The sequence below is a fragment of the Alternaria alternata genome (genome assembly GCF_001642055.1).
Source record: "Alternaria alternata strain SRC1lrK2f unplaced genomic scaffold CC77scaffold_8, whole genome shotgun sequence".
Classification (NCBI taxonomy): domain Eukaryota; kingdom Fungi; phylum Ascomycota; class Dothideomycetes; order Pleosporales; family Pleosporaceae; genus Alternaria; species Alternaria alternata.
The window spans coordinates 709977-725656 of NW_017306197.1; the positions used below are offsets into that span (position 1 = coordinate 709977).

Genomic DNA, 15680 nt, shown 5'->3' on the forward strand with positions numbered 1-15680 from the left:
GGAGGTAATGGCCGAGTTTTGGCTGGCGTTTTGTTTTGTTTTGTTTTGTTTTGCAGAGATGGCATGGCATGGGCTGGGAATGGAAGATACCACGGATTGGGCGGGCATATGGGAATGGTGTTTAGCAAGTATAGATTACTAGTGTTCTGCATGACTATCTGATTCATGTTGCAACGGACTCTTTTTTCCTTTGGTGCACCGTGATACTCTATAAGCAGGAATGATGGGAACTCATGGCATGTTGGTCGATGTGGTATCATTATTCTTTTTGGTTACATTCCATATCTGTCCAACATAAAAGGCACAGTTGCATCATCGGCTAGCCGCCCTTCTTTCCTGCCTAGCAAATCCCAATCTCATGCTCGTAATCGCCGCAACGCCTTCGGAATGGAATATTCAGATGACCAATTAACGCCGTCAAATGCAATTTTTTCCAGAAGCTTAGACGAGGAGAACGGCGTTCAAGCAACCGTCGTTCTCGGGGTTGTTGGTGATTTGTGCATAGCGACCCCAGACGACCTTTCCTCCAGCAGTTACGAGACCAAGTTCCGAGACGTTTACTTCGATGATGGTACCCTTGGTTAGAACACCCAGCTGCGTGTACATGGGTTGCTGAGGGTTCTTCTTTACGGAGCTGTGAAATGTTAGCTATGCTCGTCTGTCGTTACTGCGTGAAGACACATACATGATGGGCAACTGGACCGTAACGTTCAGTTCAGGATGTGTCACGTTGGCCTTCTTGTAACGCAATCCCATAGGCCTGATGAAGCGCTCGTACTTGACGGGTCTACGCGTGAAGCCAGGACCGACGAAGGTAGGCTTGGTGATCATACGCTTCCAGCTCTTCTTCTTCGTCTTCTTTCCCGTCTTGACAACCGAGAACATTTCCTCCTCGGAAATACCCTTGACCTTGGGCAGGGGAACCGAGAACCGGGCTGCCTTTTCATTACGCTTCTGCTTGATGGCGGAAGAGAGAGCCTTGGCATTCTTCTCGTTGCTGCGGTCCAGCAGGTATGCGGGGAGCGCGTCGGTAGCTGGCTCGGGTGCTTCGTTGGATTTGACGTTGCGCTCCTCGTGTGCGCGGATCTTCTGCTTCATCTGAATCTTCTCCTTCCTGCGCTTCTCGGCGTACAACTTGGCCCTCAGACCACGGAAGTTTTGCGCCTTCTTGGATGCATTGTGTCCTTCACGAGCGATCTTCTTGCGTTGGCGCTCATCGTGATCGAAGCGCTTTCCGTGCCTGTTGCGACAGAGTTAGTGGAGTGTTCTTGGCACTGAGGCGCGAGGCGCTGGTGGTGGGGTGCAGGATCCATGATGGGTGTAGACATACTGCTTCGTAAAGCGCTCGATGTACTCGTTCTGAGGCATGGCGACTACCTCTGCGTGTGCTAGATGGTAAGGGTAGTGGTGGTAGAGTGGAGTCTCTTACAGCAGCGCCTTCCGCCTCCAAAAAGTTCGGCACTAGCCCCCACTAGCGCGATGCGGGCTGGATTCTTCAACATCGGACCTCCGCCGCATCACCAGAGATACTGTTTGCAGCAGCCCCCAAGCCATTGCGTCCCACCAACCCCAGTAATGGCTCTATTCGCTCGCTCCGCACGCCATGCGTTCCTCGAGTCCAGGGCGATAGTCCAACCGACCATCCGCCGCGCAGGAATAACAACCGTATCGCACAACCTCGACACATCAAATACCCCCGAACCGCTCATCCAATCCGGCCACCGCATATCAGACGAAGCCAAAGAGCGCGCTCAAACACCACAGCCTCTCCTCAGCGATGCCCCTACGCCCGCTTCCTCAAACGATGTCAAAGCCTCACCACACGCCCGCTCAGACATCCTCTCGCAAACCCTCACACCCTCCATCCGCAAGCTCCTCCCTCTCCTACAGACCCAGCCAGCACACTACATAACCGCACATCTCCATGGCCGTCCATATCTTCTGACTCGCGGCGACACACTTCGCCTCCCCTTCCAAATGCCACATGTACGCCCCGGCGACATTCTGCGCTTGAACCGCGCTACACACATTGGATCGCGAGACTACACATTAAAAGCGCCGGAGCCTGTCAAGGGAAACGCAGACCATGGAAAGAAGGTGTACTACCTAGATGAGCGGTTATTCACGTGCAGGGCGCGGGTTGTGGGTGTGGAGAGCGAACCATTGAGAATAGAGGAGAAGACCAAGAGGAGGCAAAGACACACCAAACACGTAAAGAGCAAACTGCATTTCACCGTCTTGAAGATCAGTGATTTGGAGGTTAAGAGTTTGGAGGAGTACGAGGCGGCATTGGGGCAAGAGGAGAAGAAGAGTGTACAATAGCTGTGGCATTGTGGGAATCAGCAATGTCTTGTCATGAGTCTTTCGAATGTATCATATATGTGTCGATACCATGAGCACGCTGGCCGCAGAGTTGTCAGACCGACGCAATCTGTTTGGAATCAGAACGACGTCTTAGGCTCTTATGCTCGTATTCATCATGTCTAAGTGTACACTGGGTATATGCGATCCCTTGACGCCGTTTATGCACTATCTGCTCCTCGTCGATCCGCTGCTGGATGCACTAATTCCATGCTAGTGCACCACCTGCGACGCATAGAAGTCAGGATATTGGTTCTGGATCATCGAAGTGACTTTCTCCACCTCCTCTGCCAGACCAGTGACATTGGCATCCCACTTCCGTAGCTCCTTGCCTACAACGCGCTCTGCATGTCCAGTCTTGCGTTCGCCACTGGCCTCGCCCTCAAAGAAGACGTATCGGTCGATTTGGTCAATGTATCCGGCAAGTCGTCCTTGCTCCAGCATCTTCGCCGCATAGTCTTCTGCCTTCTCCGCATCTATACCCAATAGCTCGCCCAATTGATCAAATCCAATGTTGTTGTAGAGCTTCGATGCGCCGAGCAAGTTGTGTTCGAGAATGGCCTTGTCAAGCACAGTCAGGCCGTCGGCGCCTCGGGCAAGGTGGTGAGGATCGAGCTTAGCGGAAAAGGCCTTGATCTCAGCGGGTGTAAGGAGACGATTCAAGAAGATCTTCTCGAGGATGGCGTAGTCTTCAGCAGAACTAGCTCGGTCGTCTTTGTACAGCTTGGCCAACATCTTGCCTCGCTGTGGACCGGCAGGAGCGAGGACCGTACAGATGATAGCTCTTCCGAGAAAGCCGTCCCGCTCCTCAGTGTCGACTAGGGGCTCGTTGCTCAAGGTGTAGTATCCCTGCGCGGCATCGAGGAAGGATCGTTGCGAGTCAAGGATTCGGGCTTGACTCAACTGAAACATGACCTTGGTTGCCTTGTCCTGCACGTTGAATATGATGTTCTTGATCTTGTTCAAGTGTGTGAATGCGCTTGTCGGATCATCTTCCTCCAAGTAACACCGGACTATTCGAATCCAAACTTTCGCCTTATCATCCGCAGAAACTGACTTTTGTGTCGACTCGAGGTTTATGGTTGCAAGTGTCTGCGCAGACCGCCTGAAATCGTCGTTCTGCTCGAACGCGTCTGCCAGAGCATGCTTGATTTGTGTATCTTGTTCCTCGTACTGACCCGCGCCCTTGGATTGTAGGAGTGTGATAACTTTCTCTCCAACATCAATCTTTGCATCTGGATCTTTGACCGTCCGGTAAGCGTCCACGAAAGCAGCAAGAAGTGGTCGGAGGACTACTATGCCAAGAGAGTCGTCAAGGAGAGTTTGTGCGTATGCGTTCAGATCGGCGGCAACATTGTTCGATGTTTCGACTATCTGTTGGAGGAGGGCGGTATACTGAGAGGGCTTTTCGTTGGCCGACGTTGCCTCGATCTGCTGTAAAGCGGAGGTGACAGCTGGGGAAGCCATGATGGGGGATGCTTGAGGTAAGCTGGATCGTGAAGAAAACCCTCTAAGTTCAGTTTAATTGATTTCGAGATCCTAAGTAAGAAAAGGATTAGAATTGCCAAAGACAACGTCGGATTCTGGAGCTACAAGAGGGAGAAAGCCGGTCCTGCTCGTTGGTTGTTGACGGGTATAGGCAACAGACGTGGGGCAAACGCGACCTCACCAGAGCTGCATTATCGATAGGAGGCTTGGCACGCTAGTGCGGAAGCGCGTCGGGAGGTACAATGCGCCTGCCTGAGACGATCCGATGTCTTTCATCATCGCAACCAAGGTTCACGCTCGCTGAGCCACCTCGCTACCACTGGCACATTCTTTGTAGAGCACACGCTCGAGCTTCTATTACTATCACCACCAGCTATCACGCACACGCTGCACCGACCACAACGTGGATACCTCGCACTCCTGCCGTAACGCAACTTCGTCGCATCCGCAATCATGAACGGCATTAAGCCAGAGGTCAAGGAAGAGCCTGGCGTCGGCTTCATGGACGATGACTTCTACGAGGATACGGGCGAGATGTCCATCAACAAGGACAACCCACAGCAAGACGTCTGGCTCACGCGCATTCCAGACTGGCTCTACGAGGCAGTCTCCAAGTGGGAAGACATTGCCGACGGCAACGACAACGACCAGATTCAGATCGGAGAGGTGTGCGCTTTCGCGACAACGAGCGGCATCGACAAGGACAAGCCTATGCGCGTCTTCCTCAATGACCGTTGGCGTGCAAAGTCCAACCTTCCCTCGGCCTTCCAGTTGGACCCTGCAGCCGCCTCCGATGTTCAGCTAGGCAACACATACGTGTTTACAGAGAAGGATCTGCCGGGATTCAAGGGACAACAAGGCTACGGCTATGGCAGAGGCCAACAGGGAAGCTTTGGTGGTGTACAAGATCCGAATGCGCGTGTTCAGAAACGAAGCAAATACAAGAAGGCAATTCCCAAGCAGACTGCGCTCGTCGGTCACGCGACACGGCAGTACAACGCGAACCCTCTCGAGACCAAGGAATTCAAGGACTTCAGTGCCGCGCGCATCAAGCAAGCCATTCAAGGCTCCCACACAACCACCATCATCACAAAAGACACCGAAGTCTCAGACGTCAACAACTCCATTACACTCAACAACCGCTTCAAGAACTTCATCAAGCCTACGACCAAGGCGAAATCGCAACAGAACAAGGCTGCTCGTATGGCTCGTTCCGACCTTATCGATGTACTTCACCAGTTGTTCGACGAGTACCAGTACTGGCCTATGAAAGCCATCAAGCAACGGACCAAGCAGCCGGAGCAGTACCTCAAGGAAGTTCTTAGCGACATTGCGCTCCTCGTCAAATCTGGGCCGTTTGCAAGCAACTGGAAACGCCAGGCTGTATTCGACAACCAGCGAGACACTAGTAAACAAGCAGAGGCAGCTGCACCTGAGGGCCCGGGTGATGGAGATACCGAGGGAGAGGATGAAATGGAGGACGTAGTTTAGAAGACCACAGAACGTTGCTGTGTGATTTAGATACCCGGCAGAAGTGTACATCATTTTGCGTTCTGTTAACCTGTTAAAATAATACACTGGGGATACCTTTAGGGTAAATTGTCCAAGTAACTGTTCATCCGTATACAGCATCTATCCAGATACGAAGAAGCTTTTTTTCACGAACGGTACCTGCTACTGAAATTGTGCCCTTGAGCTATACACAGTGATGCATGCCACAACTGGATTAGAAAAGTAACAGAGTAAGCAATTAGGTCGCAATTTCAGTTATAGGTCGAGAATCAATTAAACACTAACCATCTTAGGAATGACGCTACCTCGGCGGCTGTCTGTCGATGACCTAAGTGGGCCTATCCGAGGAGCTCGTCTAACAACCTGGTGATCACTCCGACTCCACTTGTCTGGCATCCTTCGCATCTTGGCCTTTCTATCTTTTATGGTTCTCAATACATTTACCTATTCCTTTTTCTTGCCAACATCCCTCATCGTTCACCTATCAGAAGTGGCAAACAGCAACAACTGCATTGAGATTGAATAGCTAAGAAGCGTAATGAAACCACAGACGCAAGAGCAGGGTCATTGGCTGGACAAATACGCAACGAACTATGCAGAATGGAAACTATCTGATAGTACAGATGGCAGGCAGCTATTCAACCGTCCGCTTGGGCTAGTGGAGACTTCATTTGACTCAGATGGCACGTACTACGGTGGCCGGGCAGGTATGCAGCATCTCTCAGTATTTTTGTATCGGTCCGACATCAGCCTAGAGATCCCAGTCGTTCTTCGCGGCTATACACTATATGTACAAGAGCGCGAGATACTATAGACCTATTCACTAGGGCAACTATTATTGAAAGCGACTAATCATGCCACAGATATGACGGCCCTCTATACATTGGCAATCCAGCACAAGCTCCCAAAGACAGAATTGAGACGTAGGATAGCGCTCGCGTGGACCGCTTTACGGCTTCAACATCCTCTGCTTATGGCTCGAGTTGTTGACAACCAAGAAACTGGAACACGGGGTTTCGCCGTCGACGTACCTGTTTCCTCTGAATCTGCAATCGAACAGGTCGAGCAGAGCATTATCTGGATCGAAGATGCATATGACGAAGTTGATGAGAAAGAATTATACCGTCACGCCTACAACGTGACTCGCATCGTCGAGCCCGCAAAATGCTTATCGAAGCTGCATGTGCTACCTTTGCGGAAACTTCCAAACGGGACATATGAGCTGAGATTGCTCATCGTGATTGCGCACCAGATCTCCGATGGTCTCTCGGCGTACAATTGGTTCAGCCACTTTCTTCGCATCATAAACCAGCCGTCTCAGAACATCTTGGCAGAGATCGAGTCTGTCTGTACGTCAGAGAAGATCAAGAAAGTCTTACCAGCCGCTCAAGAAGACCTATACCCACCCATTGCAGGCAACAGGGCGAGACAGCGTTGGTTCTGGGCGCTCATCAGAGTGCTGAGACATGTGAAGAAAGGAGGACTACCACCTACCTTCACGAATCCGCTACGGAGAGAAAAGAGGCTCGACGAACCATTACGACTAGAACCTAAGTTCGATAGAGTCTTCGACTATAGCCCTTCAACCCGCCCTCCGATGTCATGTGGTCATGTCTCCGCATCGCTTTCAGCTGCCGCTTCAGCACGTCTGATATCACTATGCCGATCTGCAAACGTCAGTATAGGAGCTGGGTGTTTCGCTCTTGCCGGTCTAGGCATGATGTCAATCCACGAAAAGCGTTCTCCTTCAGACAGTCACCCGCCATTCACAGCATCGTTTCCTCTAAACCCGCGCGGCTTCTTTGTGAACCCACCACCGGCAGACTCATGCATGCTAGCCTTCAGCGAAGGGATAGTAATGCCTTTCTTATCTTCAGATCTACCAGTAGAAGGAAGGTTCAAACTAACAGCAAAGCACGCCAATCGCGAGTTGCGGGTCTACCAAAAACGCTTGAAAGGAAAGGGGAAGACAGGTACAGCAGGTATTCTTGACAAACACTCACCAGGCCGTCTACTCGCGACCGGCTACGTCACACAGATTGAGCGTGTCGAAGCAAAACTACCACCCGAACGCCGTTCACCCTCTTTCCAGAACCCGCAAGGCTCCCTAGCTCCCAGCACAGCTGGCTACGGAGCGACGTGCGGAGTCTCATCCATCGGCCCTCTGGCTACATTTTTCAAGCGCGGAACATATGATTTGAAGAACCTAGGGGACAAAGACTTTGCGGCGGACTTCCGAGACGTGAATATTGGGGTCAGAGCACGGGAGAATGAGTTCTTGGTTGGAAGTTCGACTAGTGCAGAGGGTATCATTGGATTTGGGGTTAGCTATGATTTGAATGCTATCAGTGCTGAGGCGGCGGAAATGTGGAAGGAGACAATGGAAGGAATGCTGGAGGTGAGGGAGGTGGCGAAGTTGTAGGTGTGGGGTGAGGTGGGTGACTATGTATAAGATTGTTTTTTCTAAGCTTCTCAAAAGACTAATCTGCATATACTTGCTACATTTGGCGTTAGTGAACTAGAGATTTGAAGAATTTCTAACACCTCTAAGATGTCTTATGGTACAGGGAGACAAGTCAACAGATACGACCCAACTGGCAAAGGTCGAAGACATGAAAGCGCGATCTGTATGAAGCTGTCCTTCTTTTCTCATTGGAAGTTGAAGGCCATAGCAAGGAACACTTTGTTAACCTCTCCCAGTGAAGTATTAAAGTGAGAAAACCATACGTTCCATGAACAGCAGTATATGCATGAAGGAAGGCGGAAACTGTTCACCACACCAGAAAGAAGTGGGAATGTAAACTTTCAGTAACTTTTTTTCCTATCAATAGATACTTAAATATAATTGCCAAGTTCAATATTCGCCATCAAGCATACTTATATTCGTAAGGTAGAACGAGCAGCGAGGATGGAAGCATTGTGGAGTCACTTCGAGGTTCTACTCGTCCTGATTGGGTTAAGCTTGCGAGCGGCACCGAGGACATCACGTCATACCAGAACGAGGAAGGCGCGACGCGAGCTCTCATTGCGCATCTTCCCCGCAAACTCTCTTGAGTTTTGCAATCACACAGAAACAATGTTCAGCTTACCAAGAATATCGTTGCCATCTTTTCTTCGTGCAGGCGAAGGCACGCATCTCACTGTCGATCTACCCTCTGTGGAGATCCATGATATCGAAACCTCGGCGGAAAAGCGACCGCGAACTCTCAAGCATCTACTCAAAGCAAATCACGCGAACTACTCGATTATATACCACAATCTTACATTTCACAACCATACACCGCACGTATGCTGCTCCTCCTGTAAAGGCTGTAGCTGCTAAGCAAATACTATAGATCTTAGGATCGGCTTACCTTCTCGGAGGCACGGCAGAACATCTGAATGAAATCTACGAGAAGGAGGCTGAAGTACTAGAGCCATGGCATAACGCGCCAGGCGAGATAACAAAGGACGATTGGCGCGATTTTCTGGGGAAGCGCGAGTGAGTAGTGACGACGATGAGACGGAATCAATTACCAACAGCAGCCAGATACCAACGCGCATTTATCGATTTCTTCGAAGATCAGCTCGTGAGCAAGAAGTACAATGTCGAAGAAGTGCTCGAGGAATTCATGTTCAGGGGAAAGGAGCCGCTGATCAATGGCCTCATCTCCGGACGTAGGCTTGCTGGCTTTCGAAGCTTGAGCACCGCTAACACCATCCAGTTGCACATCCTCTCATCCATCTTGGTTACGCTTACGAACTGAACTCCAGAACCGTCGCGATCGAGGCTCTGGCTATGGGCTCCTGCTTTTACAGTCCCCTTCATAAATACATCGACGACCCGAGGTATACAAAGCCCAGCCCTCATAGCGCAAGTGGAGATCACACCGGGCTCATCGATATCCTGGACAAAGTGCGCAAGGACAAGCGCTTCGATGGCCTCTATGACCACCGCAGCGGTGATATCACCAAGGTCTTAGAGGAGCGCGAAGAAGCCTTTTTAGAATACTGGAATGCCTGGGAAATTACAGCACCGAACGAACAGTTTCAGGCTGCTCAGGAAGTCGGGTTGGGACTTCTGACAGGCACACCGTTACCAGCGAAGGGGAAGTACGATTTCTTCATCGTGCATGTGCTTACAAGCTCACATGCCATTCGCATCCTCCTCCCCTTGATACCGGCCAAGTTTCATGTTAGTCTTCTGCGACAATGGTGGCTATTCGCATTAGCTGTGTACATTGCCCAGATGAGGCCGGAGATCGATATGGGTAAAGCTATGGGTAACGATGGCGGTGAGAAGAAGGGCTGGAAGTATGTTGTAGACAAGGCATTGAACGGCCCGCATTCGACTGATGCGCATCACGTCAAGGGTATGTTGTGGACGTTACGCTAGATCATGGACATTTTGACTGATGTTTACAGCATTGAGGGCTTTGAAGGTAGCGGAGGAAACATGGGAGACTGGAGATAACCGGTCGGACCACTGGCTCCGCGCGGCAGTCAAGTTTGCTGACGAATTTGAGGGCTGGGGAGGATTTGGAACTGCGGAAGATGAGGCGAAGATGGGGTATCCTGAGAAGCAGTAAGATATACTGGTACAAATGAGAAAGATAATCTACGAGTATGCTTTTTCAGATCTACTGACTCCTACATTCTTCTGACAGTGGTCACCACCAACCCTAATGATCAACACATCGGAACAAAATACAAATGAACGCGGTCCCTCCTTCTCTGGACAGCAGTCCCTGGAAGACTGCTTTTCACAATGCACCAACACAAGATCTACAATGACACCCAGAGGAACATCACCGCGCCATTGAGGATAATGAACAAACGAAACGGAGGATTGCCGCATGTGACGCTTTCAAATACTTCAAGGTGTATCCTATGCTTTCACGCAAATTATCAGCCCTCTGCAGACAGTTCCGAATCTGCTTAAAAATTGCGGACATTGTAACCGAGACAGAGGGGATTTGGTGTCATGCGAAGACAAGGTTAGAGCCAAGCACTGTATATATAGTGAAAACTTCCCAATCCAACGTGATACAGCTTTCCATGATGGCGATGATGAATATGTAGAGTGGCTAGATGGGAAGAGTGACAGCCGAAGATGATGAGGGAGTGTTAAAGGAGTTTGGAGGCGCTCGGGCAAGGCAAATATTGAAGGAACTCAGAGAATGGGGGAGTTGGTAACGACAACGTGGAACATGCTGTGTTGTAATGTAGGTGGGTGGGTTGCAAGTAGAACGTTGTTGACTCACTAAGAGATTGAGAGCAGAATAGTCACTTGCGGTTTCTTTTTCTGTAGTTACATTGAGATATAATACACGGTTGATCTCAGGAATCCTGATTTCAGCTTATGCTGTTTCTTGCCGATGCCAGTAAGACTGCCCGTCTATCATCCTCAAACAGTGAGCTATGCTTTTTCCCACTCACCATGAAGCTTTTAACGCTGATACCGAATTACATCAGCAATACTCGATACCACACTCTGTACGAAATTCGTCCAAGAGAAAGACCTTGAAATTGGGCATCTCAGTCTTTAGCTCCGTCAACTTGTTCGAAAGCTTAGCTTCCGTTCCCTCTGGATAGTACCCTGGGAGCTCCAATATCTCTGAACGTCTAAGCGCGACTTCTTGAAGGCCTTCGAATGGAAGAATATACCATGCGAACGCCCTGAACGAACCCTTCTCGTCCATCGCACGAGTGAACATCAGTCTTCTGATGGCTTGTACAGCTGACATAGGAACGTCTTGTACGAAAAGATCAAGACTGAGAATTCCACAAAAGAAGAAAGTATTAAGGCTGTATGGGAGAAGCGCAGCTTCGGCATTGATCTGAGAGCATACTTTCAGCAATGTAAGAGCTAGTACATTCCCCCCCGGAGGACACCAGTGTTGCTTCGTTTTGGTCTCCCAGATGGTTGGTTCCATCCAGATCTCACAGCCGCCCAGCACATACTCGTAGACTCGGTTCCGGAGCTCGGCTGGCAGTCGTAGAAGAGGAGAATTGCGCTGGTTTGCTGCCGTACTGTTCCGATGTTAGCTTTTGCCTTCACCGCACTTGCTCATTGCGTTTGAACTACGTACATTCAAGCGTGCACCGCTTTGGTCTTTGTCTCTTGAGTCATCTTGGCAGACGTGCTATCGGTAGTTGTTGTCGCTGTTGTTATTGTTTGGATGAGTTGTGTTCTGGTGCGATTGAAATAGTTGGCAAGTGAGTGAGAGCTTGGACCCAAGTCTAGGTGAAGCCGAGAATGGTCAGAGAAGTGAGAGAGCGTTTGGGCTACCGTTCGCTGGCACGCTAATGTGATTGGTCTAATATGCAATCATCAAGGGCAGTTGAATTTGAGGTTCATCTAGATGTATCGCCTGGTTTATGGCATTAGGCCACTCTAGCACCAAGGGGAAAGTTGGCAACAAGCTGATGGTGGGTAGCCCTTATAATACTGCAACAACGTACAAATTTCTCAAGTCTAAAATCTTAGAAGTACTCGCAGCCTTGTATTGTATCTATCTACCGTTTCTTATTTCTTTATTACGATGTTGTAGTGCGTGGTTAGGGCAAAGAGGGTTGGTGTTCTGAATCTTACTTCCGACTTTCCCCTTGGTGCTAGAGGGCCATACCACCTTACACTCTACTTCCTCTCGCTATCAAGACTGCTAGTAGGCATCTTTTGCCCTGCTTACCACCAACACCAGGGATACCACATGTCTACATCGTCTCCGGATTTCCAGACCCTGACCATGACATCGGCCTTCCAGGACCTCACTATCTCTGCAAATCCACGGTCCTCTTCGATAACAATTGTTTGTAGTCCTCCCAGTCGGTTCAGATGAGCGAATTTGATTATATCAAAATCTTCCGACTGACTGGGCAGACATTCTACCTTACCAATCTGTATGGTTCTGATGGCATTTTGCTGTGATGTCGATAGTTGCTGTACGAATATACGCAGGGCAATGGCATTTCTGAATGTGAAGATACTGAGTGAATAAGGTAGCAAGGCCGCTTCATGCTGAATCTGACGGCACACGCGCAATAGACCGAATGGTCGAAATTCACCCCGGTAACTGTTACCTGGAATATAGTAAATATAGCTGCCGTCGTACCCAATCTTGAGGGCGAGCGCATATCTGCCAAAAGCATGGTATGTTAGCACGTTTTCTGTATTCAGGCCTTACGATAGGTAATACGTACTCATAGATTCGATTCCTTAGCTCAGCTGGAAGGCGTAGAAGTGGAGACTCAGTAGCATTGCGCAAAGTACTGCTAACGTTAGGTTGAAGTAGTGAAGTACCAATGTTTTGAGACCTACATCTTGTCATCTTGATCCAGTGACGGAGTCATTGGACACACGTCGGTGGCTCGCTTTGTGTTCGCCATCCTCGTTAAAGCGGCGTGTCGAGTGGTGGAAGGATTGTCAGGAAGACGAAGAAACTCACAAATGTAGCCAGCGTCGTGATGGGAAATCCAGGGTCCATTGCGCTAGGCCGCACTCTCACCGCTCACTGCAAGCAGGGCAAGATAGTATGTGACGTTAACATTATAAACTCGTGCAGTTATTATTGTTCACGAGTTATGATGATAATTGTGCTCTTCCCCGTCTATTTCTGTACCACTTCACTAAGTCCCGCCTGACCGTCGTCTTCAAATGCTCGTTAAACCCATACGTGATAGCGTTCGCCAGACCGATATACTGTGTGGAGCACTGTAGAATAGCCAATGGGTAGCTCGAATGACCTGAAGCTTCCACCAGGCGATTGAGAATACCAGGCAACCACAAAATAATGTACAGCACTGGATATGCGTTTAGCAGTAGCATTCTCTTAATCTCTCGCTCCAGGTCCCGAGGACTGGCTCCATTGCGCTGGGGAGTGGTTCCGGACTCGTAGGCTCCAGAGATCGCGACTTTGGCACTGCTTCCGGGCATGGCTATTGCGACGTTTCGTACGCTGTCCGCAGGAGGGAAGTCTTTGGTCAAGGCTGTACGTGTCAGTAATGGGTTATCATAGACGGAGAAGCTATCATAAACAACGGCTTTCAAGAATGAAAGGACTGCACGTACCTGATGGATCCTTGATGTATGGGCTTACTGGTGACAATGGCGAGCCAAGTGTGGTTTCGCTAGGGCGTCTGTTGTCGCCCACCGAGGATTCAATGTCAAGGTCCTTTCCGAGACTGGTACCGCTCCTCCCTTCAGAATGCTTGACTTCATAGCGGTACTCGACATTAATCTCGTGCAGCTCCGTCTGCGACTCGCTCCTCAACTCAATGGCATTATCTCTGTGGAAAGTACGGCGTTTGGCAGCTTTGTTAGAGCTTCCTTGGCCGTAAGATCTTCCTCCGCTGAGATTGTGTAGCTGTATGAAGTGTCGTCGCATATATACCCAGATGTAGATGTAGATCCCAATGGTTCCGAGGATGATGCTGAACCTCCAACCGTGACCTAAGGCGTAGCGTAAATCCGTACGTTTACCGGATATCCAGCACCAATTGCCGCTAACAGGTTTCAGTTCCTCCAGTCCCGCGGCTGTAGTCGCTGTTGGGTTGAGTCAGCCTTGTATTGATGATCGTGCTGTTATGGGCTTACCTGTGATGGTGGGAATGACCCATACGGATGCGCAAATGAGGACCTTGCTCAAAAGGGAGGCATTTGGCATGTAAGTCTTGCGGGTGATCGTAAGGAGTGTTACGACAGCGATAGCTAGGATTGAGAAGTCGGCAGCCTGAACAGACCACTGACCTACCCAACCATTGAGGCTACATGCTGGACCCTCTGCAATATTACCCCTGTTCACAATCGCATAGATTCCAGATATTGAATTGTTCAGCGAATTAATGAATTCTGTTGTGACGTGTTAGTTAAATATCTCAGTGATTTGTCAAGGACTCACCAGCCAAAGCAAGGTTGAGAACCAGTGCGTGACGAAAAGACCGTTGCTGATCAGCGTACACAATGTACGAGATGAGAACGCAAGAGGTTGCGACAGCTGACAGCAAGCTGCCAACCAGGGTCGGGATAGCAACTGTGAGATCGTAAGGCATGTTGAAACAGGTACAGCCCAGGGACAGCAGCTTGGCCTGCAGATAGCGTAGCTATGTATCCAGGTCCAGGGTTATGTGACCAAGTTTCATGTCGGAGCCAGCGGATGTACTTGAGTTGGTGCAATCAGATGTTAGGAGTACACTCCAACTTTGTGCTGAGTGCTCCTGCCCGAAAGGTGGTGTGAATAGAGGTTCCCTTACGTGACTACGGTTGTTGTCTTTAGCCTTGCGAGCAAATAGCAGCTATGAGCTAGAGGTTGGTGCCTGAGCCTTGGTGTAGCGGTAAAGTTTAAAGCGAGCGTGTGGTTTGATTCCCGCCTTCCGCGACCGTCGGCCCAGGGCTTTAAAGAGCGAGTCGACTACGCGCGTCTCGCACTCCGAAGAGTCCAGGACGAACGAGTCCTTCAATACATTTGTTGTAGCATGTGGTGTACCAGAATGTCAGAAGTCATAACAGACCGCGAGTAGGGCCGGGGCACACCGAGGTCCTTCCCTGCCCAATCGCATCTCGGATGAGCGCCATGTCCTGAAAGGTGCAAGTGTAGGGCATCATGATGGGATGCGATGCTAGTGAACCGCCAGTTCTGCCATCGTGTTTGGTTTGGTGTTCTGACTGGGTGCTTCTAATATCGGTCCCGTTAGTTGGTGGTCGATGATCCTACGAGCTGAAGTTAAGGTTTGCGCAAGTCCACCGTCGCGGTCGGAGATCGGAACCAACCAGTCATCTCTCAGTAGGTACTGTACCCGCGATCTACCACTACACCAATGTTTTCCAAGCACCTTCCCATTCAGGTAACATTGAGGAACCACGACGCCACACCCGCACCAGAATAAGGGGTTGAGCTTGAACCATGGGATCCCAACCCCCCAGCTTGGGCATCGCACATGTAGTGCACGCTTCGTCCTTCGGTATGGCGACACCTCTTCGATCCGCGCCACGTTCTCCCTGTTGAGTTAGCAGTCGCGCAATGCAGAGCGAGCGATACTTCTAGTCGCCTTGAGTTACCCGCCACGCCTGGGAATCTTAACATCGGACATTTCTCATCGATCTACATCTAGTAGCTTCTCCCAACTGCTCAACTTCTTCCGAATTGGCGGGTACAAGAAAAACAAAGGTGCATAGGGGTGCAAGAAGGTTTGCTCGGTGGGTGCTTCAGGGAAAATAGCTCAGGGTCTAAGATGCTCATTCGTTGTTGATTCTATGTTCTGCCCGGCAGTGATGTCACCAGTATAGTCCTCTTGGAGTCGTTCCAGGCCTCAGCGGGATGATTAGAAAAACAAGTTGAACC

General features: G+C 50.0%; 8 protein-coding genes across 8 annotated transcripts; 4 read left to right on the top strand and 4 right to left on the bottom strand.

The window, feature by feature from the left end:
• Positions 1–144: 144 nt before the first annotated feature.
• On the bottom strand, positions 145–1388 carry CC77DRAFT_1019581 (TGF-beta-inducible nuclear protein 1). The gene is made up of 3 exons (XM_018524859.1): positions 1331–1388; positions 686–1240; positions 145–634 (listed from the first exon to the last, which is right to left on the bottom strand). Exons 1-3 carry the CDS (start codon positions 1366–1368, stop codon positions 442–444), a joined length of 786 nt encoding a protein of 261 aa, XP_018387093.1. The 5' UTR covers positions 1369–1388; the 3' UTR covers positions 145–441.
• Positions 1389–1507: 119 nt separating this feature from the next.
• On the top strand, positions 1508–2523 carry CC77DRAFT_1019582 (hypothetical protein). The gene has a single exon (XM_018524860.1). The coding sequence runs from the start codon at positions 1576–1578 to the stop codon at positions 2320–2322; it is 747 nt and encodes a 248-aa protein (XP_018387094.1). The 5' UTR covers positions 1508–1575; the 3' UTR covers positions 2323–2523.
• On the bottom strand, positions 2154–4002 carry CC77DRAFT_1019583 (hypothetical protein). Its single transcript, XM_018524861.1, has one exon. It carries the CDS (start codon positions 3826–3828, stop codon positions 2575–2577), a length of 1254 nt encoding a protein of 417 aa, XP_018387095.1. The 5' UTR covers positions 3829–4002; the 3' UTR covers positions 2154–2574.
• Positions 4003–4116: 114 nt separating this feature from the next.
• CC77DRAFT_1019584 (transcription initiation factor IIF) lies at positions 4117–5504 on the top strand. Its single transcript, XM_018524862.1, has one exon. It carries the CDS (start codon positions 4303–4305, stop codon positions 5338–5340), a length of 1038 nt encoding a protein of 345 aa, XP_018387096.1. The 5' UTR covers positions 4117–4302; the 3' UTR covers positions 5341–5504.
• A 225-nt stretch (positions 5505–5729) lies between these two features.
• Positions 5730–8078, top strand: CC77DRAFT_987156 (hypothetical protein). The gene is made up of 2 exons (XM_018536234.1): positions 5730–6068; positions 6225–8078. Exons 1-2 carry the CDS (start codon positions 5900–5902, stop codon positions 7781–7783), a joined length of 1728 nt encoding a protein of 575 aa, XP_018387097.1. The 5' UTR covers positions 5730–5899; the 3' UTR covers positions 7784–8078.
• Positions 8079–8437: 359 nt separating this feature from the next.
• Positions 8438–10039, top strand: CC77DRAFT_987159 (hypothetical protein; the record flags this gene model as incomplete). Its single annotated transcript, XM_018536235.1, has 6 exons — positions 8438–8647; positions 8697–8842; positions 8891–9018; positions 9066–9713; positions 9766–9927; positions 10010–10039. 6 exons carry the CDS (start codon positions 8438–8440, stop codon positions 10024–10026), a joined length of 1311 nt encoding a protein of 436 aa, XP_018387098.1. The 3' UTR covers positions 10027–10039.
• A 1939-nt stretch (positions 10040–11978) lies between these two features.
• On the bottom strand, positions 11979–12825 carry CC77DRAFT_833465 (hypothetical protein). Its single transcript, XM_018533333.1, has 3 exons — positions 12662–12825; positions 12544–12612; positions 11979–12479 (listed from the first exon to the last, which is right to left on the bottom strand). Exons 1-3 carry the CDS (start codon positions 12727–12729, stop codon positions 12029–12031), a joined length of 588 nt encoding a protein of 195 aa, XP_018387099.1. The 5' UTR covers positions 12730–12825; the 3' UTR covers positions 11979–12028.
• CC77DRAFT_833720 (hypothetical protein) lies at positions 12826–14758 on the bottom strand. The gene is made up of 4 exons (XM_018533335.1): positions 14241–14758; positions 13937–14191; positions 13412–13885; positions 12826–13329 (listed from the first exon to the last, which is right to left on the bottom strand). Exons 1-4 carry the CDS (start codon positions 14389–14391, stop codon positions 12923–12925), a joined length of 1287 nt encoding a protein of 428 aa, XP_018387100.1. The 5' UTR covers positions 14392–14758; the 3' UTR covers positions 12826–12922.
• Between the last annotated feature and the right edge of the window lie 922 nt (positions 14759–15680).

What these genes read in the sequence shown, in the direction of transcription:
- CC77DRAFT_1019581 (XM_018524859.1), bottom strand. Translation starts at nt 1,368, where the DNA reads ATGCCTCAGAACGAGTACATCGAGCGCTTTACGAAGCA. An exon ending in ATCGAGCGCTTTACGAAGCA is followed by an intron (nt 1,241 to 1,330) that starts GTATGTCTACAC and finishes CTGTCGCAACAG; the next exon opens with GCACGGAAAGCGCTTCGATC. An exon ending in ACGGTCCAGTTGCCCATCAT is followed by an intron (nt 635 to 685) that starts GTATGTGTCTTC and finishes AACATTTCACAG; the next exon opens with CTCCGTAAAGAAGAACCCTC.
- CC77DRAFT_1019582 (XM_018524860.1), top strand. Translation starts at nt 1,576, where the DNA reads ATGGCTCTATTCGCTCGCTCCGCACGCCATGCGTTCCTCGAGTCCAGG.
- CC77DRAFT_1019583 (XM_018524861.1), bottom strand. Translation starts at nt 3,828, where the DNA reads ATGGCTTCCCCAGCTGTCACCTCCGCTTTACAGCAGATCGAGGCAACG.
- CC77DRAFT_1019584 (XM_018524862.1), top strand. Translation starts at nt 4,303, where the DNA reads ATGAACGGCATTAAGCCAGAGGTCAAGGAAGAGCCTGGCGTCGGCTTC.
- CC77DRAFT_987156 (XM_018536234.1), top strand. Translation starts at nt 5,900, where the DNA reads ATGAAACCACAGACGCAAGAGCAGGGTCATTGGCTGGACAAATACGCA. An exon ending in GTACTACGGTGGCCGGGCAG is followed by an intron (nt 6,069 to 6,224) that starts GTATGCAGCATC and finishes ATCATGCCACAG; the next exon opens with ATATGACGGCCCTCTATACA.
- CC77DRAFT_833465 (XM_018533333.1), bottom strand. Translation starts at nt 12,729, where the DNA reads ATGGCGAACACAAAGCGAGCCACCGACGTGTGTCCAATGACTCCGTCA. An exon ending in CTGGATCAAGATGACAAGAT is followed by an intron (nt 12,613 to 12,661) that starts GTAGGTCTCAAA and finishes TAACGTTAGCAG; the next exon opens with TACTTTGCGCAATGCTACTG. An exon ending in CTAAGGAATCGAATCTATGA is followed by an intron (nt 12,480 to 12,543) that starts GTACGTATTACC and finishes TGCTTTTGGCAG; the next exon opens with ATATGCGCTCGCCCTCAAGA.
- CC77DRAFT_833720 (XM_018533335.1), bottom strand. Translation starts at nt 14,391, where the DNA reads ATGCCTTACGATCTCACAGTTGCTATCCCGACCCTGGTTGGCAGCTTG. An exon ending in GGTCATTCCCACCATCACAG is followed by an intron (nt 13,886 to 13,936) that starts GTAAGCCCATAA and finishes TCAACCCAACAG; the next exon opens with CGACTACAGCCGCGGGACTG. An exon ending in ATACATCAAGGATCCATCAG is followed by an intron (nt 13,330 to 13,411) that starts GTACGTGCAGTC and finishes TGACACGTACAG; the next exon opens with CCTTGACCAAAGACTTCCCT.